At 43.0% G+C, this 25,403-nt stretch overlaps 1 protein-coding gene across 9 annotated transcripts in view; it reads left to right on the top strand.

Moving 5' to 3' along the window:
* tjp1a (tight junction protein 1a) overlaps positions 1-25,403 on the top strand; it is a 222,131-nt gene that overhangs the window by 156,994 nt on the left and 39,734 nt on the right. For all 9 annotated transcript variants that reach the window (XM_080216273.1, XM_080216272.1, XM_080216271.1 and 6 more), the window contains 11 exons: positions 4,728-4,882; positions 5,276-5,381; positions 6,486-6,636; positions 7,153-7,261; positions 7,535-7,754; positions 8,143-8,327; positions 9,873-9,968; positions 12,657-12,739; positions 12,830-13,040; positions 20,119-20,219; positions 23,230-23,571. In XM_080216273.1, coding sequence (XP_080072399.1) covers positions 4,728-4,882; positions 5,276-5,381; positions 6,486-6,636; positions 7,153-7,261; positions 7,535-7,754; positions 8,143-8,327; positions 9,873-9,968; positions 12,657-12,739; positions 12,830-13,040; positions 20,119-20,219; positions 23,230-23,571 — 1,759 coding nt within the window. The remainder of the gene's footprint in view (positions 1-4,727; positions 4,883-5,275; positions 5,382-6,485; positions 6,637-7,152; positions 7,262-7,534; positions 7,755-8,142; positions 8,328-9,872; positions 9,969-12,656; positions 12,740-12,829; positions 13,041-20,118; positions 20,220-23,229; positions 23,572-25,403) is intronic.

The raw sequence follows: 25,403 nt of genomic DNA, 5'->3' as shown, positions 1-25,403 counted from the left end.
GCTCCATAATTCAATCTGGTATACCTGATCAAATAATGTGATTCAGGTACTAGTGAATGAATTTCTGAAATAGCTAATAACAAAATCCCCAGGTTGTTTTGTTGCTACTCAGTAACCAAACGCAGAAATACAAATCAACTATTCATGATTCACAAAAATGTAATTCTCAGTGACAGCAACATGGCTGCTGCATGACACACATCACCAGAAAGTAGGCATTGCAGAAAGACCTGACATTACTGAATTGTAGCGTCCATTTGTAGTATAGTCATGGTTTGCTTTACAACATTGCAGAATCCATTGTCAGAAGTCAACAACTGAAAAACCCGTAAATGGCAAATGTCCCCACTTGGTTTCTGGCATAAGCTGTATATTCTGCCAGCAGACCTAAATAAATCTTGAGTTTGGGAAACGGCAATGTCTTTCCTTACCATTCCTTCCTACTGTGAAAGCTGGGATGAAGTTGGCCATTTTGCTCATGAGGAAAATGTAAATCTTTCGTTAGGAACAATGTATAACTTTTAAGTTTAGTTTAGATTTTGTTTGTTAATAAAGGTGAAACCTGGGCCTAGTTTCATTGAGATTATATACCTGCATTTTAATGAGGTTTTACAACTCAAGTTAAAGGATGTGTTACCAAGGGGTCAGTAATTTAGTGAAGCTAAAAAAAGCAAATGTAGAAGAAAAATGTGCCCAGTTGAGCAACAGGGATTGAGACACAGTAAAGAAGAAGGGCTGTTCATTCGATCAGTTTGTATGTAAAACGTAGAAACTAGAAGCAAGAGTAAGCTGTCCGGCCCTACAAGCCTACTCCGCCATACATCTTGATCATGACTGACGATCGAATTCAATATCGTGATTTTTTTTTCTCTCCTCCTCCTCCTCCTCCTCCTCCTCATTCCACCCCCCCCCCCCCCCCCCCCCCCCCTGAAATACTGCAAAAGGTTGTGAATGTAGCCCAATCCATCTCACAAACCTGCCTCCCAACCATTGACTCTGTCTACACCTGGCCTCAGCATGATTAAGGACCCCATGCACCCCGGATATTCTCTCTTCCACCTTCTTCCATCAGGAATGAAGATACAAACGTCTGAGGTCACATGCCAACCGACTCGGAACAGCTTCTTCCCTGCTGCAGTCAGACTTTTGAATGGACCTACCTTGCATTAAAAATACCCATTTATGTCAACTCTTTGCTTCATATCTGCAAACCAGACTTGTATCCATCTCAAGACATTACCTGTAATTCCATGTGCTTCAAATTTGCATAGCAGTGTGTTATGTGTGAATATAAGAAATAGGAGCAGGAGTAGGCCATCTAGCCCCTTGAGCCTGCCCTGCCATTCAACACGATCATGGCTGATCTGAAATGGATTAGTTCCACTTTCTCCCCATAACCTTTAATTCCCTTGTCTATCAAAAACCTGTCTACCCGTGACTTAAATATATTCAGTGAGGTAGCTTCCACCACTTCAATAGGCAGAGAATTCCAGAGACTCACCAGCCTTTGAGTGAAGAAGTTCCTCCTCAACTCCAATCTAAACTGCCCCCTCCCCTTAATTTGAGGCTGTGCCCTCTAGTTCTGCTATCCTTTCTAAGTGGAAAGAATCTCTCTACCTCCACCCTATCTACCCCCTTCATTATCTTATGTCTCTATAAGATCCCCCTCAGGCTTCTGAGTACAGACCCAGTCTATTCAATCTCTCCTCATAGGCTAACCCCTTCATCTCCGGTATCAGTCTAGTGAACCTCCTCTGCACTCCCTGCAAGGCCAATATATCCTTCCTGAAATGCGGTGACCAAAACTGCACACAGTACTCCAATTGCAGCCTCACCAGTGCCCTGTACAGTTGCAGCAAGACCTCCCTGCTTTTATATTCTATCCCCCTCGCTATAAAGGCCAACATCCCATTCGCCTTCTTGATCACCTGCTGCACCTGCAGACTGGGTTTTTGCAATTCGTGCACAAGGACCCCCAGGTCCCTCTGCACCGTAGCATGCTGCAGCTTTTCACCCTTTGAATAATAATCCCTCCTACTATTATTTCTGCCAAAGTGGATAACCTCACACTTGCTAACATTATACTCCATCTGCCAGGTCCTCGCCCACTCACTTAGCCTATCCAGATCTCTCTGCAGACTTCCCGCGCCTTCCACGCAATTTGCTTTTCCACTCATCTTCATGTCATCAGCAAATTTTGTTACCCTACATTCAGCCCCCTCCTCCTGATCATCTATGTAAATGGTGAACAGTTGAGGCCCCAGCACCGATCCCTGCAGCACTCCACAAGTCACCAACTGCCAACCAGAAAAGCACCCATTGATTCCAACTCTCTGCTTCCTTTTAGACAACCAATCCTCTATCCACGCTAACACCTTACCCCCAACTCCGTGCACCCTAACCTTTTGCAGCAACCTTTTGTGAGGCACCTTATCAAACGCCTTCTGGAAATCTAAAAACACCACATCCACCGGTTCCCTTCTGTCTACCGCACTAGCCACATCCTCATAGAAATCCAATACACGACTTCCCCTTCACGAATCCGTGCTGTGTCTGCTTGATCCAACTGTTCTTTTCTAGGTGTCTCGCTATTTCTTCTTTGATGACGGATTCTAGCATTTTTCCAACTACGGACGTTAAACTAACCGGCCTATAATTCCCTGCCTTTTGTCTGCTACCTTTTTTAAACAGTGGTGTAACATTAGCCCTTTTCCAATCTTCCGGCACTTCCCCAGAGTCCAGCGAATTTTGATAAATACTAAGGCATCCACTATCACCTCAGCCACTTCTTTCAGAACCCTGGGAACTTGTCAAAAGCCTTCTGAAAGTCTAAATAAGCCACATCCACTGGCTCTCTTCAGTCAACTTTACTAGTTACACCCTCAAAAATTCCGATAGATTCGTCAAACATCATATCCCTTTTGTAAATCCATGCTGACTTTATCTGGTTATACCACTGCTTTCCAAATGATAAGTATGAAATCCTCGATAATGGATCTAGCAACTTCCCCAGTACCGACATCTAAAACTCTAACAAGAAAGCCAGCCAGATTACTTGGAAGCTGCATTTAAGAACTCGCGCGTTTGCTCTAAAGTTAACACAGTAATGAGTCTAGAGGGTGGATTTTGAGCATCTTGGGAGAGATATCAATTGAGGAAGAGCATCTCGTGAATGTTCCAAAGTCCACCTATTGAAACTGAGTTAGTCCAAGCCTTGCTGTTGAGATAGTGGTAAATCTTTACTGTTGGTTTGATTTAGGGTATTTATGGGATAAGAGGAACAATGTGAGATTGAATCATTTTCTGGTATTTATATTGAAATCTCTTCAACCTTTTATCGCATGTAATCTATTTTATTTTTTAATGTGTAATAAACATTTTTTTGTGTTAAAGTTCATTTGCAGAATTCTTGTGAAAGTGTTCAGTAACTGACCCTCCACAGGCAGCTTAAAAACAGAACAGGTTTTACTCAGATCTGACTTATCCACTGTTAACATCAACTGGGATCAATGGAGAGCAGAAACAGGCTCTTCCTTAGGCTTACCAAGCCTGCACTGATAGCAGTTTCTATCCCCTTGTTCGCCACCTGTTCGTGTCTACCATGATGCACGTGACTATTGCTACTGTGTTTGTTTCCACCACCTTCACTGGCGAAGAGTTCCAGGCACCTGCCACCCTCTGTGTGAAAACGTTTTTCTAAGAAGTCTCACAACACCAGGTTAGAGTCCAACAGGTTTATTTGGTAGCAAATGCCACAAGCTACCGTTTGCTACCAAATAAACCTGTTAGACTTTAACCTGGTGTTGTGAGACTTCTTACTATGTTCACCCCAGTCCAATGCCAGCATCTCCACATCATGAAAAACTTTCGCCATGCAACTTCCCTAGACTTACCACCTCTCATCTTAAACCTGTGCCCTCTTGTAGTCAACCCTTCCACCCTATCTATGCTTCTCATAATTTTGTAGACTTCTGTTTGCTGACATGGTGTTGTAAAGTCAAAATAGGATGTCAATTTACAAATGTCATAAGTGTCTTTTGTCATAACTCAAATGTCATAAAGTCAAGGATCACCAGTACCATAAATTTTACATTTGAGGAGTTGAGTGGAGGGGGGGTCTGGGAACAATAAAGGAACAGTTGTATAACAAGCATTCACAGTTGGTGCATTTTTAATCAAACTACTTTGACTGTGGTGCCTTCTCTGATAATTTTGTGAACCTGAATATTTAGTTTGTATTATTTTGCCAGATCCACACCGTTGCTACACTCTGAAAACATTGAAAGCACAACAAGGTTGATAAACAAGGGTGGCTTGGTAGCACTTAGCACTGCTGCTTCACAGCTCCAGGGACCTGGGTTTGATTCCTGGCTTGGGTTACTGTCTATGTGGAATTTGCACATTCTCCTCATGTCTGCGTGGGTTTCCTCCAGGTGCTCCAGTTACCTCCCACACTCCAAAGATGTGCGGGTTAGATTGATTGGCCATGATAAAATTGCCCCTTAGTGTCCTGAGATGTGTAGGTTAGAGGGATTAGTGGGTAAAATATGTAGGGATATGGGGGTCTGGGTGGGATTCTGGTCAGTGCGGACTCAATGGGCCAAATGGCCTCTTTCTGTACTGTACGGTTTCTATGAAATACTCATGAAATGTGTAGCTTTTTCTGTTGAAATAGAGCAAAAGTGAAGTTAAGACCACAGTAATGAGTTTTTGTTTGTTTGTGAAAGGTCCCGTGAGGATGATGTAATTAGAGGACCCAAGGCCGGAGCTGTGTCCACACCAGTGAAGAACAATGAAGAGATATTTGTAGTTAAAGCTATTGAAGAGCCTGTGGCTGCAGTTATTGATGAGAGAACAGAGAAGCAAGCTCCTCCTTTACCAGGTCTGTTACAAAGATAAATACTGTTTGGAAGGAAGCAATACTATTTTCAGGAGCATTGTTGGGAGGAGAGCTGAAGAATTTAGCAGCTTTAACTGAGCTCATCTTCACACTCTGCTACATGAATGGATTTCCAACATAAGTTTTCAATTAAAGAAGCTACATTTCTGCTATTTAGAAACTTAACTGGTTGGGTGACACATGTCATTGTGCCAAATTAATTCAGAATTTCAAGTCCCTTTGAAATTCTTTTCTATATACACACTCTTTATATTCGGTCACATTCAAATAGAAAAATAATGAAACCAGTTAGATCATAGTTGAGGTTTAAAGATATCCTTTAAATTGCAGGAATTACTTTCCAAAACAAGTGCCTAACATGAACTGTTTCTGTAGAGCCCAAGCCAGTGTATGCTCAGCCTGGCCAGCCTGATGTGGATTTGCCTGTTAGCCCATCTGATGCACCCATTCCAAACTCCTCACATGATGATGGGATGTTGAGGTAATTCAGCAATGCTATACTAAATCTGTGCAAAGCTTGATCAGAATTGTCATTGTACTGCATTTTTGAATCCAGTAGCAGAAAAAAATGCCCTCCCGTTGGTTGTGAAGGCAACTCTGATCCCAATCTTAGTTCAAGGGCAATTTAGATGAGTGTTGATGTCTGAACAAGACAAAACTTCACACGAGATAATCTGAAATTCAATGCTGCATGGATTGTTGAAACTGAGTGTTTTGGCTTATTACACACGAGGATGAAGGAAATGTGGGTGGCACAGTGGTTAGCACTGCTGCCTCTCAGCACCAGGGATCTGTTTCAGTTCCCGGCTTGGGTCACTGTCTGTGTGGAGTTTACACATTCTTCCCATGTCTGCGTGGGTTTCCTCCGGGCACTCCGATTTCCTCCCACAGCCTGAAGGACGTGCGGATTAGGTGCATTGACCCGAACCGGCGCCAGAGTGTGGCGACTAGGGGAATTTCACAGTAACTTAATTGAAGTGTTAATGTAAGCCTTACTTGTGACACTAATGTATGAACTTTATTTTAGAGGGATATGAGCAGGGTAGGAAGAAGATTGTGTGAAGAATAAACACCTGTTTCTAGAATCTTTCAGGTTGCTGAAAGTGGAAACAGAATATTGAAAGAGCTCTAGAGGAATTGGTAAAAGTTTTTAACTTGTAGCATTCAAAAACAAATATTTTCAAGTTTCTTTACTCAAACAGGAAAGACCTGTGCAGCAAATTTAGTTGAAGGAAATGTGTTTTTTGGAGAAAGCCGTGTTAGAATTGGCCGTAGTTCACTGGTTCAATCCCTTGGACACTGATCAGTGATCAAAAAGGCAGGCTTTTTGAGTTCTCCATTACTTGGATACCATTCAGATTTGGGTAAAACATAAATTTGGTTTGTGGGGTGTCAAAGAAGACAACTATTTATTGATCAGATTTGGAAACTACTTAATGATACTAATGCTAGAGACACAGGGAAGCAATGAATGTACTTACTGTCTTAGAACAAGTCATTTCATTTCCCCAAAAAAGCAGTCAATATGTTCTGCAGATTGAGTGCTGACTGTCCTCATTTCACATCTCACTATTTTCTCTTTCAGGCCAACAATGAAACTTGTGAAGTTTAAGAAGGGAGAAAGTGTTGGTCTCCGTCTGGCAGGTGGGAATGATGTGGGGATATTTGTTGCTGGGGTATTGGAAGATAGTCCAGCAGCTAAAGAAGGTTTAGAGGAAGGAGATCAGATCCTCCGGGTAAGACAGAATTTTCCAATGAATTTTATTAGTTTACTTTAATGTAGTTCTGATGGAAAGTGGTGCATTACACAAATGAAGTATCTGTTGCATCAGTCGTGACCAATTGCAATATTTTGTAGCTTAGTGCTTATCAAATGCCAGCTCCACAGCACCCATCAGAATGATGCAAAGAAGTGTTGGGTTCACTAATCACAAAATCAACTAATCCCTAAAATCAACAGTTTAAACATTTTGTTTTTCATGAAAACTGCAAATGTTTAAGGACCTTAATTCAGAATAGAAAATGAAATTTATATTAATATTTATCATGGCTCCTTTGAAAATATCAAACTTTTAGTCAATCTTTCAAATCCCATTTTTGCGCACATTCAAATTTGGGTTGGTCATGTTATGTATTTTATTGGATCCATTACAAAATGTTTAAAATGGGTAACCAATATTCTAAAGGTACAGGGAGTGAAAGGAAAAGAATGAATCTCAGCATGTGTTATCATCCACCTGTCTCCACTACAGGTAAACAATGTGGATTTTGCAAATATCATCCGTGAGGAAGCTGTTCTTTTCCTGCTCGACCTTCCCAAGGGAGAAGAGGTGACTATCCTGGCCCAGCAGAAAAAAGATGGTGAGCTGTCCAACTGTAATTATTAGCTCAGCATAAGCTAAAGGCTGGAAGTGAAAGTCTTAAAACTGTTTATTATCAATCGAAGTTGTGAACAGTTGAAATGATTCTCTAGATTCTTAACATTCTTTTCAAAATTAAAACATTAATAGGCTCGAGAGGTTGAATGACCTGCTTCTGTTTCTATTCTCAATGTCTTCGTCTGAATTTGATTTACTGTTTTGACCAAATCTTAAATACTGTACAAGTTGATTGTGAACTATTTTGTTGTCCTAGTTTATCGGCGCATTGTGGAATCTGATGTGGGAGATTCCTTCTACATACGCACTCATTTTGACTATGATAAAGAATCTCCATATGGTTTAAGTTTTAACCGTGGTGAGGTGTTTCGAGTGGTGGATACGCTGTATAATGGGAAATTGGGTTCCTGGCTTGCAATTCGAATTGGTAAAAACCACAAGGAGGTAGAAAGGGGCATCATTCCAAACAGAAACAGGTGTGTGACTAGAACTTTCATTTGTATCTTAAGATATCTACTTTAGAGCTTGGGGAATTACCACTTAAAATTTAAGATATGCAGCATTGTGGCATTTTCAATGAAACAGTCCAATAAAAGCTATACCCTCCTGGCCTGTACCAAAATTATAATCGGAATAAAACCAAAACAATCAGGAGTTAGGAGTTCCAACAAGATGTGTTTTGTATCTGATTCGCTCTTCCCTCATTTGTGTCTCAATGTACTTGAGCATTTATTTTCAAAAAATACTAATTGCAAAACAAAGTGCTCAAAAACTTTCACTGTGGCATTAAGTCGTAGTTTATTTTCATGGTTTGGCCACTGATTAAACCAATGTAATACATTTTTCATGTTTTGTGCTGACTAGAGCTGAACAGTTGTCCAGTGTCCAGTACACACTCCCCAAGACTGCTGGTGGGGATCGTGCCGATTTTTGGCGGTTTCGTGGACTTCGTAGCTCAAAGAGAAATCTGAGAAAAAGCAGAGAAGATCTTTCAGCTCAGCCAGTTCATACCAAATTTCCAGCTTATGAGAGAGTTGTTCTTCGTGAAGGTAAACAGGAAGGGGCTATGTCTTTACTGGAGTGAAAAGTCACACTGCATTCACTTGGAGAGAATCTCTTTATCACTTGCTGTCAATAGAATTGCATGAAAACAATCTCAAGTTTGCCAGAATTTCCTTTTTGGGAAGGATTATTTAATTAGTTATGGTACTGCCTTAATTCAGTAGATAGTCTAATACATTTCAAAGTCTGGAATAGATGACTCTTCTATTCATGTGTTATGATGAGGTCAGTAGTTCTATTACACATGAATACTATCAACACTGATGTTCTGTAATAATTAGATCTAACATTTTAATTACATAGAATAAACCAGCTTCTTGTGAAACACAAGATGCGGGGTCCTGGGCTCAAACGGAGTATTTTTTTATGAAGTCAGCCTTGGCTTGGGAAGTTGATCTCTATGCTGTTTCTTTTTATGTGGCAAATGCCTTGCCAGTGAGAAATTAAGAATTGGATTCAATATTTCATTTGGCCACTCTTTTTAATTGTCAAGCTCCTGGTAAGCGGGGTCTTATTATTTGTTTCACAGTATTAGGGTTAGATCCTGCTCACAGTTCCAAGGAAGTGATAGCCTGTGCTTTATCTGCAACCCACCCAGTCAGTGAGAACAGATCTGTTTCTCACTTAGGAATCAGAGTCACATGAAACTGTACGCTACCTGTGATCCTAACAAAGTTGTACCATCCATATGGCAAGCAGGGACGGGTGGCAGAGAGCTTGTAATTGGAGCAAGTGAAAATAACTAGGTGTTTCTGTTGTGGCATTGATGTGACTGTTACCAACGCGAGCAGCTTTACATTGCTCATGAAAGCATTTTAAATGAATGTATGTGAAAGGTTCCTATTGTGAAATTTCTGATATGCTCTGCCTTGTGCTGAATTTGGTCCTGGAATGATTAAACCCTTTGATACGCAAATGTTTTTGAGATCATTTTTAGTCCCCTGCCCATGCTCTTTCTCAGTTATATATGTATCTGTCACAGAAATTATAAGTATTTTTGATTTCACATTTGGTCTGTCTGCCCTACTTTAAAGGAACTCACCAAGGCTGCTTAGGCGGCACCATCCAAACCCACAACTGCTACCATCTAGAAGGACAAGGGCAGCAAAAGCATGGGAACACCACCACCTGCAAGCTGTCCTCCAAGTCTCACACAATCCTCACTTGAAGTATATGTCTGCTCCTTCACAGTGGCTGGGTCAAAAATCCTGGAACCTACTCCCTAACAGCACTGTGCATGTACCTACCCCACAAGGACTGCAGTGGTTCAAGAAGGCAGTTCACCACAATCTTTGCAAAGACAGTTAGGGATGTTTAATATATGCTGGCCTAGCCTGGCATGTGCTGTAAATTTATAAAACCCTCCCCAATGCTAACGGTGATCTGACGGATCTTTTTACCTTTTGTCAGCAGGATGTTGCCCTGAATTGTCTAAACTCGTCTGAAATTGTGTTGATTATAAAGTGTAGATGCTTTTTTAATATGTGAGCAGAGTACTGATTTTAACAATTTTGTGTTGTCTTTTTTCAAAGCTGGTTTCCTGAGGCCAGTGGTCATCTTTGGGCCTCTCGCTGATATTGCTCGAGAGAAGCTTGCACGGGAAGAGTCAGATTTGTATGAAATTGCAAGTAAGATTCCCATTCCTTTTGGTCATTTGTTGTGCTTTTTAAAAAGGACTGCAGCAAAAAGCCTGGGAACGACAGGCCAGCGAGCCTCACATCTGTGGTAGGTAAACTGCTGGAAAGTATTTTGAGAGACAGGATCTACCGGTATTGAGAGTCACAAGTACTGGTTAGGGACAGTCAGCAGGGCTTTGAGAGTGGAAAATCATGTCTCACAAATTTGGAGTTTTTTGAAGGGGTAACCAAGAAGGTAGATGAGGGCAGTGCAGTTGATATTGTCTACATGGACTTTAGCAAAGCCTTTGACAAGGTAACGCATGGTAGGTTGTTGCATAAGGTTAAATCTCACGAGATCCCGGGTGATGTATCTAAATGGATACAAAATTGGCTTCTTGATAGATTAAGAAGTCTCACAACACCGGGTTAATTTGGAAGTAAACGCCACTAGCTTTTGGGGTTTGCCTCTTCGTCAGGTGAGTGGGAGTTCTCATCAGAACTCCCACTCGCCTGACGAAGGGGCAAACCCTGAAAGCTAGTGGCGTTTACTTCCAAATAAACCTGTTGGACTGTAACCTGGCGCTGTGAGACTTCTTACTGTGTTTACCCCAGTCCAACGCCGGCATCTCCACTTCTTGACAGAAGCCAGAGGGTGGTTGTAGAGAGTTGTTTTTCAAACTGGAGGCCTGTGACCAGCGGTGTGCCTCAGGGATCAATGCTGGGTCCACTGTTGTTTGTCATTTATATTAAAGATTTGGATGAGAATATAGGAGGAATGGTTAATAAGTTTGCAGATGGCACTAAGATTGGTGGCATAGTGGACAGTTAAGAAAGTTATCTCCAATTGCAACAGGGTCTTGATCAGTTGGGCCAGTGGGCTGATGAATGGCAGATGGAGTTTAATTTAGACAAATGCAAGGTGATGCATTTTGGTAGATTGAACCAGGGCAGGACTGACTTAGTTAATGGTAGGGCACTAGGGAGAGTTTTATAACAGAGATCTATGGGTACATGGAAAGTGGAGTCACAGGTGGACAGAGTGGTAAAGAAGACATTTGGTATGCTTGGTTTCATCGGTCATAACATTGAATACAGGAGTTAGGCCATCTTGTTGAAGTTGTACAAGACATTGGTAAGGCCATACTTGGAATACTGTGTGCAATTCTGGTCACACTAAAGGATATTATTAAACTAGAAAGAGTGCAGAAAAGATGATAGCTTGAGCTCTAAGGAGAGGCTGGACAGACTGGGATTTTTTTCTCTGGAATGTAGGAGGCTGAGGGGTGATCTTAAAGAGATCTATAAAATAATGAGGGGCACAGATCAGCTAGATAGTCTATCTTTTCCCAAAGGTAGGAGAGTCTAAAACTAGAGGGCATAGGTTTAAGGTGAGAGGGGAGAGATCCAAAAGTGTCCAGAGAGGCAATTTTTTCACAGAGGGTGGTGAGTGCGTGGAACAAGCTGCCAGAGGTAGTAGTAGAGGTGGGTACAATTTTGTCTTCTGAAGAGCCGTGGATAGTTACATGGGTACGATAGGTATAGAGGGATATGGGCAGTTGGGATTAGTTTAGACAAGGGCAGCATGGACAAGTTGGTCCGAAGGGCCTGTTTCCATTCTGTAAACCTCTATGACTCTATTTACAGCAGAGAAGGAGGCCATTTGGCCCGCATGCTGGCTTTCTGCAGAGCAATCCCATCAGTCCCTGTAGTCCTGCAAATTTAATTCTTTCAAGTGCCCATCCAATTTTCTTCTGAAATCATTAATTGTTTCTGCTTCCATCACTGTCTATAGTGAATCCTTATCTATAGTTCATGGTAATGATTGGTGCTGGGAAGTGGTTCTTTCAGTAATGGAGATCTTCACTCAAGCACCCATTGTTCGTGAATATTGGCAATGAATTTCATAGTTCAGGCTGTCATAGCTGAGCAGAGCTGTCATCATTGAGCCAGAGACCTGCACACAGTTTCCTGCCGATCTGTAAGCTGCCAGGAATGGTCCCTATTAGGATGACACCTTGATTCTTCCTTCCGTCAAAATATGTAAGTAAAACTGTGGAATCCCTACAAAATGCAGAACGAGGCCATTCAGCCCATTGAGCTTCCACCAACAATAATCCCATCCAGGCTCTATCTACATAAACCCATATATTTACCCTGCTAAACCACGACCACCACCACCACACCGCCCCCCCCCCACCCCACCCGCACTAATAGGCACGTTAACACGGCCAATCCACCTAACCTATACATCTTCGAACTGTGGGAGGAAACTTGAGCACCCAGAGGAAACCCATGCAGACACGGGGGTGACATGCAAACTCCACACAGTCACCCAAGACTGGAATCGGGTCCCTGGTGCTTTAGGTTTTTTTTATCTGATTAGCATCTGGATTGAATTGCTTAAGAGAATGGAGGAACCAGGTTCAATACGTCTTTCAGAAGGGGATTGAATCGCACCTGAAGATAAATTTGCAGGGAGACAGGGAAGGGTGAGCAAATGGGACAAGCTGATTTGCACTTGCAGAGATCTGGTAAGACTCAGTCGGTTCAACTGTTACAGTAGGGAAGAAGGTTGTTCTCTGCTCTCCAATATCCTAAAGAGTAAAGAAGAGTTGAACAGAATAGAAATAGGGCTAAACTTAACTTTGGCTATTTGACTTAGTGTTTTGTTTCTGAAATGGCTTTATTCTATCACAGGGAGTGAACCCAGAGATGCTGGCACTGATCAACGCAGTTCTGGTATTATTCGACTGCATACAATCAAACAAGTCATCGACAGAGTAAGAATATTTCTGTGGTCTGAGCAACTTTTGATTGTATGGAATGTATTTTGCATATATTAATGCCTTTCTGTATTTATGTTACGTTAGGATAAGCATGCAGTGCTGGATATCACTCCAAATGCAGTGGACCGTTTGAATTATGCACAGTGGTACCCAATCGTAATTTTCCTAAATCCTGATTCCAAACAAGGTGTTAAGACCATGCGCCAAAGACTCTGTCCAGAGTCCCGGAAGAGTGCGAGAAAGTTGTTTGAGCGTGCCTTGAAACTGCGCAAGAACAATCATCATCTCTTCACGTGTGAGTGTAGGGTACCAATTCTAAATGTGCAGCATATACTGCTGAACCTTTATTTAACTGATGTTTTTATATTTGCATTTATATTTTAAATGGGCTTGGGAATAGCTTTATACCTAATTATAAGTGTTATAAAACACCTTACATTTGTAGCATCTTTCACAATGTCAGGGCATTTTTACGTGCCTAGCAGGTAATGTACAATAATATTTTTTGCTATGTTTATTGAAAATTTTCTTATTTTACTTTGCAAACAAACACAGATACAGATTCACACAGTACTCGCATGTACATTCCAACACAGGTGTATTCAGGTAGAGGGCCAGGACGCATCCGTCGATTGGCAGGAGTGGGGGGAGTCTGTGGGAGCACCAGGGATCTTGGAGCCATTGGCTATCTACTCACCTGGCTCCAACTGCAGCGCTATAAATGGTTGTCAGGTCTTATAGAACTTAGCAGTGAACCCATGTAGTGCGCACCTCATCCTCTCCAGCTTAATGGTATCTACCACCTCCTTTGCCCACTGTGAGTACCTGATTTCCATCTAAACAGGATTATGTGGATTAGTTGTCTTGCCAGGAGTGTAGTGGAAGCTACAAAATCCACTTGGAATTTCGGCAACGGTGGAGTTAAAGGCATGACCCCAAACAGGGGAGCCTGGGAGGATGCACTTATGTCCCAGTCTAGTGTTGCTGAAATCGTCTCAGATATCCATGACTAGTAGTTATATAGTGATAGGCAAGCCCAGAACATACGTAAGAGGGTGGCGGGAGCTTGCTGGCACCATTCACAAATGGGGCTTGTGCCTGTGTACATTCTAGAGAGTCTAACCTTAATTAGATATGCTCTGTGAAGGAGTTTACATTGTATCACACCCAGCTTGGCACATATTGAGGAGGAGTGCACTCGATGCAGCACCATGTTCCAGTTGATCCCAAAAAGATTTAACCACGATAGAGAGGAGCTTTGTTGGGACAGAATTTGAGAATAAGAACAGTAGTAATCGAAGACACTAAGAAGATGTCAATGGAGGCACAAGGTTGGGGGGTTGGCCCTACGCACAAAAGTCTCAAATTTGCAAATATCTGAAGAAGTGTGTAGCAGGTAAAGCAAATTTATCCACCACCCGCTGGAATGACGCAAACACGCCTCCACATGGAAGTCCTGGAATGTTGCAGCTATACAGAACGTTGGTTTGGCCACATTTGGAATACTGTGTCCAGTTCTGGTCACCACACTACCAGAGGATGTGGAGGCTTTGGAGAGAGTACAGAAAAGGTTTACCAGGATGTTGCCTGGTATGGAGGGTCTTAGCTATGAGGAGAGATCGGATAAACTGGGGTTGTTCTCCCTGGAAAGGAGGAGGATGAGGGGTGACCTAATAGAGGTGTATAACATTATGAAGGGCATAGATAGGGTGAATAGTGGGAAGCTTTGTCCCAGGTCAGAGGTGATGAACACAAGGGCTCAAGGTGAGGGGGGCTAGGTTCAACACAGATGTCAGGGGAAAGTATTTTACACAGAGGGTGGTGGGGGCTTGGAATGCACTGCCAAGCAAGGTGGTTGAGACGGACATGCTGGGATCACTTAAGACTTAGCCACATGAACAGACTGGGAATAGAGGGATACAAATGAATGGTCTAGTTGGGCTCGTGAGTGGCGCAGGCTTGGAGGGCTGAAGGGCCTGTTCCTGTGCTGTATTGTTCTTTGTTCTTTGCTATGATCCCATGCACTGAAAGAGATATAAAAACTTAGTATATTCATATTCACTGCATTGATCTGGCCCATTAACAATAACGGGAGGATCGACCAACGTTTTAGGTCCTGTTCTAATATTTACTAATATTGATTGGAATTGCTATAGCTCTAGCTCGTTAGAGGGGTCAGTTTTTGTACAAAGCGTGCAGGAGGGTTTTTTGAGTCAGTATGTAGATAAGCCAACTAGAGGTGAGGCTATATTGGATTTGGTGCTGGGAAATGAGCCAGACCAGGTGCTAGACTTGGAAGTTGGTGTGAATTTTGGTGATAGTGACCACAATTCGGTTACGTTCACCTTAGTGATGGAAAGGGATAGGCATGAACCTCGGGCCAGTAGTTTTAGCTGGGGGAAGGGTAATTATGAGGCCATTAGGAGAGAATTAGGAAGCATGGGTTGGACTAGGAGATTACAGGGACTGGGAACGTCCGAAATGTGGAGTTTTTTCAAGGAGCAGCTACTGCGAGTCCGTGATAGGTATGTCCCTGTCAGGCAAGGAGGAATTGGTAGGGCTAGGGAACCGTGGTGCACTAAAAAAGTTGATTCGTTAGTTAAAAAGAAAAAGGAGGCTTACGTTCGGATGAGACTTGAGGGCTCGGGTAGTGCACTAGAAAACTTTAGATTGGCTAGGAGGGAGTTGAAGAGTGAGTTAAGAAGGGCTAAAAGAGGACATGAGAAGACTTTGGCTGATAGGATTAAGGAGAATCCTAAGGCGTTCTATAGGTATGTCAAGAACAGAAGGTTGGTTAGGGCAAGATTAGGGCCAGTTATAGACCGCAGAGGGAAGTTACGTGTGGAACCGGAAGACATTGGAGAGGCGTTGGACCAATATTTCTCTTCGGTGTTCAAGCAGGGGGACGAGAATATAGCTGAGGAGGACACTGGGTTGCAGGGGAGTAGAATAGACAGTATTACAGTTGATAAGGAGGATGTGCTGGATATTCTTGAGGGATTGAAAATAGATAAGTCCCCTGGTCCGGATGGGATTTACCCTAGGATTCTCTGGGAGGCAAGAGAAGTGATTGCAGAGCCTCTGGCTCTGATCTTCAGGTCGTCGTTGGCCTCTGGTATAGTACCGGAAGATTGGAGGTTAGCGAATGTTGTCCTATTGTTTAAGAAGGGGAACAGAGACTTCCCCGGGAATTATAGACCGGTGAGTCTCACTTCTGTTGTGGGCAAGGTTTTAGAAAAAATTATTAGGGATAGGATTTATAGTTATTTGGAGAGTAATGAATTGATTGGAGATAGTCAGCATGGTTTTGTAGCGGGTAGGTCGTGCCTTACTAACCTTATTGAGTTTTTTGAAAAAGTGACCGAAGAGGTGGATGGGGGTAAGGCAGTTGACGTGGTATATATGGATTTTAGTAAGGCGTTTGATAAGGTTCACCATGGTAGGCTTCTGCAGAAAATGCAGATGTATGGGATTGAGGGTAATCTAGGAAATTGGATCAGGAATTGGCTAGCAGATAGGAGACAGAGGGTGGTGGCTGATGGTAAATATTCGTCATGGAGTTCGGTTACGAGTGGTGTGCCTCAGGGATCTGTTTTGGGGCCACTGCTGTTTGTAATTTTTATGAATGATCTGGATGAGGGTATAGTTGGTTGGATTAGTAAATTTGCTGATGACACCAAAGTCGGAGGTGTGGTAGATTGTGAGGAAGGGTGTCATAGTTTGCAGGGAGACTTGGACAGGTTGCAGAGCTGGGCCGAGAGGTGGCGGATGGAGTTTAATGCGGAGAAGTGTGAGGTAATTCACTTTGGTAGGAATAACAGATGTGTCGAGTATAGGGCTAACGGGAGGACTTTGAATAGTGTGGATGAACAGAGGGATCTAGGTGTATGTGTACATAGATCCCTGAAAGTTGGGAATCAAGTAGGTAGGGTTGTTAAGAAGGCATACGGTGTCTTGGCGTTTATTGGTAGGGGGATTGAATTTAGGAGTCGCAGCGTTATGTTGCAACTGTACACAACTCTGGTGCGGCCGCACTTGGAGTACTGTGTGCAGTTCTGCTCCCCACATTACAGGAAGGATGTGGAGGCTTTGGAGAGGGTGCAGAGGAGGTTTACCAGGATGTTGCCTGGTATGGAGGGGAGGTCCTATGAGGAGAGACTGAGGGATTTGGGGTTGTTTTCGCTGGAAAGAAGGCGACTAAGAGGGGATCTTATTGAAACATATAAGATGATTAGAGGTTTAGATAGGGTGGACAGTGATAGCCTTTTACCTCGGATGGAGAAATCTAGCACGAGGGGGCATGGCTTTAAATTAAGGGGGGGTAGTTATAGGACGGATGTCAGGCGTAGGTTCTTTACCCAGAGGGTGGTGAGGGATTGGAATGCCCTGCCTGCTGCGGTTGTAAATGCGCCTAGTTTGGGGGCGTTTAAGAGATCCGTGGATAGGTTTATGGACGAAAAGGGATTGGTTTAGGTTAGTGGGTCATTGTTTTTTAACTGGTCGGCACAACATCGTGGGCCGAAGGGCCTGTTCTGCGCTGTAATGTTCTATGTTCTGTTCTGTCCTGTCCACCCCATGAATAGAGCAAAGGTAGCTCCAAAGAGCCACTAAATTTACTAGTCACTTGCACTCCCAAGTAAGTAAACTGCCTCGTGACAATTTTGAAAGGCAGGGTGTGGAGGGGGAGGCTACAAGCTGCTGCATTCAAAGGAAGGAGCTCACTCTTATTCGAGTTAAGTTTGTACCCTGAAACATGACCAAACCTTTCTAGTATAAATAAGACTTGGGAAATCGCGTTGGACAGGTTGCCAACATACAATAGCTGATCATCTGCATACAGCGATACTCTCTGCTCGGTTCTCACCACTCTGTTGAAAAAGCCGCAGCAAGAGGTTCGATAGCAACAGCAAATAATGGGGGACAGGGGACATCCTTTCCTTGTCCCTGGAACAAAGGGGAAAAAGGCTGAATGCATATCGTTTGTCTGGACCAAGACTAAAGGAGCGGAGTACAGTGTTTTGCTCCAGGAGATGAGTTTTGAGCCAAACCCAAACCTCTCGAGCATAAAATAAATAAATCCATTCCACCCAATCAAATGCTTTTTCAGCGTCCAGCGAGATTCACATCTCTGGGAGCTTGGAGGTGGCAGGCGCATACAAAATGTAAACAGCTGCTGAATATTTGAGTACATTTGTCTATTTTTGATGAACCTAGTCTGGTCGGGCGAGATGATAGAGGGAAGAATATCCTCCGAGCGAATGACCTGTATTTTGAGGTACATTCAACAATGAGATTGGTCTACAAGAGCTGCAATTTGCAGGTCCTTATTTATAAGGATAAGTGAAGTTGTTGCATGCTTCAAAGTCTGCGGGAGAGAGCAGTTCTTATATGATTCATTGATCATGCACAGTAGCATGGGAGCCAACCCATCCGTAAATGTTTTGTAGAATTCGATGGGGGTATACATCTGGTCCTGGACATTTTCCACTCGGCATAGCTCTGGCTGCCCTAACAATTTCTTCAACGTCGATTGGTTTCTCCAGTGCCGCGTCCTCTCCCCTGTCCGCCAAGGGGAGATTCAATGCCCCAGAGAACTCCTGAAAGACAGTAATGTTTAAAATGGAGATAGAAACTAGTGTATTTGAGCATGCGCACACATAATGGAAGAAAGGGACTTGCTGCGTTTTCAGATTTGGGCAGCGGAGCTTTGGATGAACTAAAGGATCCAGAAGGTGTAGTATTAGAGGCTGACCAAGAAAGCATTGGAGCAATCCCGTTTGGAGGGAACGATGGCATGGATGTTTCTGCAGTGGATAAGCTGAGGCTTTTATGCTCCCATTCTTTACTTGGAGTGAGTTATGGATCATCTAATGCTGGAGTCAATCCATGTGACTAATCAGAAGGAATTGGATTGGTTGAGAGTGGTGGTGGTGAGGTAGAGCTTACTGTGGCTGTATGTGACACCTGACATGTTTTTGGATGATGTTAGCAAAAGGCAGCTCCTGTAACTGAGGAACTGGAGGAGACGAAGGTGGATCAGATCAAAATCTCTAGGAAAACAGACAAGATTATTTAGTAACTGATTATATGAACAAAGACCATGTTTGTGATGCAGCATCCCCAAGGAGCATATACTTGCCATTGCTATTTATTGGACGTGCTCATGTCATAATTCCAATTTTGGCCAAAGATTTTAGTCAGTAGCTGCATTAACCCCCTCAGAAGACGTACGCGCTGTACCCAGTTCTTTAGTTCACAAGTTCAATTTATTTGATTTTGATTTATTATTGTCTCATGTATTAGCATACGGTGCAAAATATTTATAGTGCTCAAGTGAGTCAGGAGCTCATGAGTGCCACAGTGTAAGCTCAAAACAAAATTAATCTATTGCCTTTTGTCCGAGTGTCAGTGTGAAGTTAAGAATTTTGTTGCTGTTTTCACTTATTCTGAAAAGCTTTGCCATTGAAATTTGTTTCATAGATTTTAGAACATAGAACATTACAGTGCAGTACAGGCCCTTTGGCCCTCGATGTTGCGCCGACCAGTGGAACGAATCTAATGACCCTCTAACCGAAACTATTCCAATGTTATCCATATGCCTATCCACTGACCATTTGAACACCCTTAAAGTTGGCGAGTCCACGACTGCTGCAGGCAGGGCATTCCATGCCCTTACTACCCTCTGAGTAAAGAACCTACCTCTGACATTCGTATAATTACCACTCCTTAATTTAAAGCTGTCCCCTCGTGTTGGCCATCACCATCCGAGGAAAAAGGCTCTCACTACCTACCCTATCTAATCCTCTGATCATTTTGTATGCCTCAATTAGGTCACCTCTTAACCTTCTTCTCTCTAACGAAAATAACCTCAAATCCCTCAGCCTTTCCTCATAAGACCTTCCCACCATACCAGGCAACATCCTGGTAAACCTCCTCTTCCAATGCCTCCACATCCTTCTTATAATGCGGTGACCAGAACTGTACGCAATACTCCAAGTGCAGCCGCACCAGAGTTTTGTACAGTTGCAACATGACCTCACGGCTCTGAAATTCAATCCCTCTACCAATAAAAGCTAACACACCGTACGCCGCCTTAACAACCTTATCATCTTGGGTGTCATTTTAACCATAGTTAAGTGGTGTTTGCTGTTGGGTGAAAGATCTGAAGGACACAGTGGGTGTGGTATTTCTAATATGCACTATGACAGAAGCAGGAGGCATTGCTCACCTTGATGTAACACTGTCGCATATTTCTTGTACATGTGGTCACCTTCATGATATAACAAGTGCCTGTGGAATCTGTCTTTTGCAGGGAGCATGAATAAAGAGTTGTAACTGATGTTCTAACAGGTGTCATAACTTTCCTGTTGCAGCAAACATCAATTTGAATTCAATGAATGAAGGCTGGTATGGAGCACTGAAAGAATCTGTTCAGCAGCAACAGAGCCAGTTAGTTTGGGTATCAGAGGGCAAGGTAGGATGCAAATTTTATTAAACTTGAGCCAAACTACACTTTTTATTTTTCTCCTCTTCCCCACTGTATAATGCCCTGAGCAGATAGTGTTCCATTGCCTGTACCCATAGAGCTCCTGATGTGGCGATGCCGGCGTTGGACTGGGGTAAAACAGAAAGAAATCCCACAACACAGGCTTAAAGTCCAACAGTTTATTTGTAGCAAATGCCGCAAGCTTTTGGAACAGGCTGTCCCTTCATCAGGTGGCTGGGAGTTCTCCCAGCCACTCAGAACTCCCAGTCACCTGATGAAGGGACAGCCTGTTCTGAAAGATTGTGGCATTTTCTACTAATAAACCTATAGAGCTCCTGCCAAGGAGGGCCATATGGCTTGCCTCTTTCCCCCATTGTAGGAAGCAGCTAATATTCTTCCTACATATTCACAACAATGCTGTAACATGAAATTGCTGCAACTGCACTCTCCACACAAACCGAGAGATTGTTGGACTAATTGGTGCTCGAAATCTGTGAACTTATGAACTCTTGGAAGCATTCCTGAAAATGAAAGCAGCCGCAGGAAATCTGTCTGTTCATGTTTCTATTATTTAGAAGTAAAATTGATGACTGGGTCGATCTTGAGCCATGCAGGTAAGTTCCAAGTTTTGAAAACTGCTGATCAGGCATCATACAACTGCGTCCTAGTCCACAATGGGGAATAAATCAGCCAGTGTTCCCATTCCTGATCGTTACAAATTGATCCCTCTGGGAAAGAAGTAATTTGTGGAATCAGGCTTGTGAAAAATGGTTACTTGAACATTGTGTCTGAAGGTTCTTACTATTTCCCACTTTCCACAGTCCTACCTTCGAGAAGTAGTTATCATGGAATAATAGAATCATACAGCATAGAAGAGACCTTTCAGCCCATCAAGTCCACGCTGACATATTAGAAACACCTAAACTCCCACGAATCCCATCTGCCAGCACTTGGCCCATAGCCCTGAATGTTATGATGTGCTTAAGTACTCATCCAGGTACTTTTTAAAGGATGTGAGGTGAGGCAACCCGCCTCTACCACACTGCCAGGTGTAATATTTCCAAACTGTCACCGCTCTGAGTAAAAAGGTTTTTCCTCACATTCCCCCTCCCCCAAACATCTGCCCCTCACCTCGAACCTATGTCCCCTCATGACTGACCCTTCAACTAAGGGAAATAGTTGCTCCTTATCCACGCTGTCCATGTCTCATAATTTTGTACACCTCAATTAAGTCAACTCTCAATCTTCTCTATTCTCAAAGAAAACAACCCAAGCCTCTTCAATCTCTCTTCATAATTTAAATGTTCCATCCCGGGCAGCATCCTGGTGAATCTCCTCTTCATCTTCAGTGCAATCACATCCTTCTAATTATGTGGTGACCAGAACTGCACACAGTACTCTAGCTGTGGCCTCACCAAAGGTCTATACTCAGACATGACTTCCCTGCTTTTGTAATCTGTGCCTCAACTGGTAAAGGCAAGTGTCCCATATGCCCTTTTCACCACCCTCCTAACATACACTTCCAGTTTGAGACCTGTGAACAAACATGTCAAGGTCCCCCTGTTCCACAGAACTTCCTAGTATCCTACCATTCATTGAATACTTCCTTGTCAAATTACTCCTTCCAAAGTGTATCATCTCACACTTTTTCAGAGTTAAGCCCCATCTGCCACTTATCTGCCCATTTGACCATTTTGTCTATATTCTCTTGTAGCTCAAGACACTCCACCTCACTGTTAACCACCATCCGATTTTTGTGTTACCTGCAAACTTACTAATGCTACCCCCTACATAGTCATCAATGTCATTTATGTATAAAAACAAATAAAAGGAGGGTCCAACACTGATCCCTATTGGATGCCACTGTACACTGGTTTCCAGTCACTAAAGCAGCCTTCTGTCTTCACCCTCTGTCTCCTACAACTGAGCCAATCTTGAATCCGCTTTGTCAAATTACCCTGTATCCCATGTGAATTGACCTTCTTTACAAGTTTCCCACGTGGGACCTTGTCAGAGGCTTTGCTGAAATCCATACATTCATCTTACTTTGACTGCGCTACCCTCATCTACACACCTGGTAACCTCCTCAGAAAATTCAATTAAATTTCTTAGGCATGTCCTCCCTTTGACGAAGCCATGCTGACTATCCCTGATCAAACTTTGCCTCTCCAAGATGGATGTTGTCCTTCAGAAGTTATGGAAAGGAAGGTCAGCAGAATTGGCTTTGTAAAATGCTCTTCCCATTCAGAATGATCTAGTTGGTTAACAACCTTTGGTAAAATACTTTGTTTAACTGGTGAGTATGTTATTTGTGCAGTTGGTGAGTATGTTATTTGTGCAGTTGGTGAGTATGTTATTTGTGCAGTTGGTGAGTATGTTACTTGTGCAGTTGGTGAGTATGTTACTTGTGCCGTTGGTGAGTATGTTATTTGTGCAGTTGGGTGAGTATGTTACTTGTGCCGTTGGTGAGTATGTTACTTGTGCCGTTGGTGAGTATGTTACTTGTGCCGTTGGTGAGTATGTTACTTGTGCCGTTGGTGAGTATGTTACTTGTGCCGTTGGTGAGTATGTTACTTGTGCCGTTGGTGAGTATGTTACTTGTGCCGTTGGTGAGTATGTTACTTGTGCCGTTGGTGAGTATGTTACTTGTGCCGTTGGTGAGTATGTTACTTGTGCCGTTGGTGAGTATGTTACTTGTGCCGTTGGTGAGTATGTTACTTGTGCCGTTGGTGAGTATGTTACTTGTGCCGTTGGTGAGTATGTTACTTGTGCCGTTGGTGAGTATGTTACTTGTGCCGTTGGTGAGTATGTTACTTGTGCCGTTGGTGAGTATGTTACTTGTGCCGTTGGTGAGTATGTTACTTGTGCCGTTGGTGAGTATGTTACTTGTGCCGTTGGTGAGTATGTTACTTGTGCCGTTGGTGAGTATGTTACTTGTGCCGTTGGTGAGTATGTTACTTGTGCCGTTGTATGATTTGGTGGCATGTTGTTCTTTTAGGCTGATGGTACAGCAGAGGATGACCTTGACTTGCATGATGATCGTTTGTCATACCTCTCTGCTCCAGGCAGTGAGTACTCTATGTACAGCACAGACAGTAGACACACTTCAGATTATGACGACACAGACACTGAAGGTGGTGCCTACACTGACCAAGAGTTGGATGAAACCCTTAATGATGATATTGGTCCTACGGAATCCGCCATAACCAGGTCTTCAGAACCTGTGAGAGAAGATTCATCAATGATGCACCCAGAATCGATGGCCCCGGCATTCCCTTCCTATCCAGTACAAGTGCAGACAGTGAATTCTCCTGTCTGTAAGCCTTTACCTAATCAACCGGTGAGTTCAGCCCCTGATCAAAGCAGTTGGATTTACATGTTATTGAATGTCTGTTTGAATTTCAATGTACTGTGCTAAAGCCAAAGCTTATTGTTTTCCTGTTTTTTTTCTCTTGGAAAATCAACGATTTCATTTACATTCGATCTTTAATATAGAAAACCATCCATGGAAGCTTCAGAGGCGTAAGGGGAAAAAATGGGCATAGGAATTAGGAGTGAGAGTAGGCAGTTCAGCCCTTCGAACCCATTCCGTATTACTATATGATCGTGCCTGATCTCCATCTCATCCTAACTCCACTTCCCTATCTTTTCTTTTTACCCCTTTTACCCCCTAACCATAACGAAATATTATCAAATATTTATCTATCTCTTTCTTGAATCCATTGATTTTTGCATCCACTGCACTCCGAGGCAGTGAGTTCCATAGATTCACAACCCTCTGTAAGAAGTAGCTTCTCCTTATCTGTGTCTTGAACCTCCCCACTCTTACTCTATACCTATGACCTGTTGTCCTAGACTGTTCTAGAAGAGGGAACGTTTGGTTAACGTTTACTTTATCAATCCCATTGCTTATTTCATAAACCGCAATCAAATCCCCCTCATTCTTCTGAACTCCAGTGAGTACAAGTCCAAGCTACTCAAATGCTCATCATGTGACAGTCCCTTCAAACCTGGAATCAATCTAGTGAACAACTTCTGAACCTCCTCCAGTGCCACCACATCCAACCTCAAAGATGGGGGTGAGTTTTTCACTCAGAGGGTGGTGAGTGAGTGGAATTGGCTGCTGTCGGTGGTGGTAGAGGCGAACTTGTTGGGGTCTTTTAAGAGACTTCTGGATGAGTAAATGGGATTTAATGGGATTGAGAGTTATAGATAGGCCTGGTAGGTATGAATATGATCGGTGCAACTTGTGGGCCAAAGGGCCTGTTTGTGCTGTAGTGTTCTATGACCAAAACTGAATACAGTACTCCCAAGTGAGGTCTCAACAATGCCTTATACAATTGTAACAACACTTCTCTACGTTTATACTCGAGACCCTTTGCAATAAATGCCAAGATTCCATTTCCCTTCTTTGTAACATTCTGCACCTGCATGCTCATTTTTTGAGACTTGTGTTCAGGGCATCCAGATCCCTCTACAGACACCTTTTGAATCTGTTTCTCATTTAAATATTAATTTGCCCTTTTTCTGGCCAAAATGGAAATCCTCATTTATCCACATTAAACTCAGTCTGCCAGATTCTGGCCTATTCCCCAAGCCTGTCAATATCCATTTGTAAATTTTTTATCTCCTCATCACACTCTGCTTTCCCACCTATTTTCGTGTTGTTAGCAAATTTTGCTATGTTACGCTTTGTCCCTGCTTGTAGATCATTGATATGGGTTGTAACTAGTTGTGGTTCTAGAACTGAATCCCATGGGGGACCCACTGGTTACACATTGCCAACTGGAGAAGGACCCATTTATCACAGCCGACCGCTTTCTATCAGTCAGCCAGTCCTCATTCCAAGCCACAACTCTACCTCCAAATTCTTGGGATCTAGCCTTCTAGATCAGTCTCTTGTGTGACACCTTATCAGATGCCTTCTGGAACTCCAGATATACCACATCTACAGGATCCCTGTTATCTACTTCGCTGGTTACACCCTCAAAGAATTCTAGTAGGTTTGTCGAACAGGACTTGCCCTTCACAAAACCATGCTGACACTGGTGAATTAAGCTATGCTTTTCCAGATGCTCAGTCACCACCTCCTTAATAATCGACTCCAGCAACTTTCCCATCGCAGCGGGCAAGCTGACTGGTCTGTAGTTTCCCACTTCTTGCCCCTTTCCT

The sequence above is a fragment of the Carcharhinus amblyrhynchos genome, chromosome 32 (genome assembly GCF_965287045.1).
Source record: "Carcharhinus amblyrhynchos chromosome 32, sCarAmb.v2.hapA, whole genome shotgun sequence".
Classification (NCBI taxonomy): Eukaryota; Metazoa; Chordata; class Chondrichthyes; order Carcharhiniformes; family Carcharhinidae; genus Carcharhinus; species Carcharhinus amblyrhynchos.
This window is presented reverse-complemented; position numbering and strand designations above follow the sequence as displayed.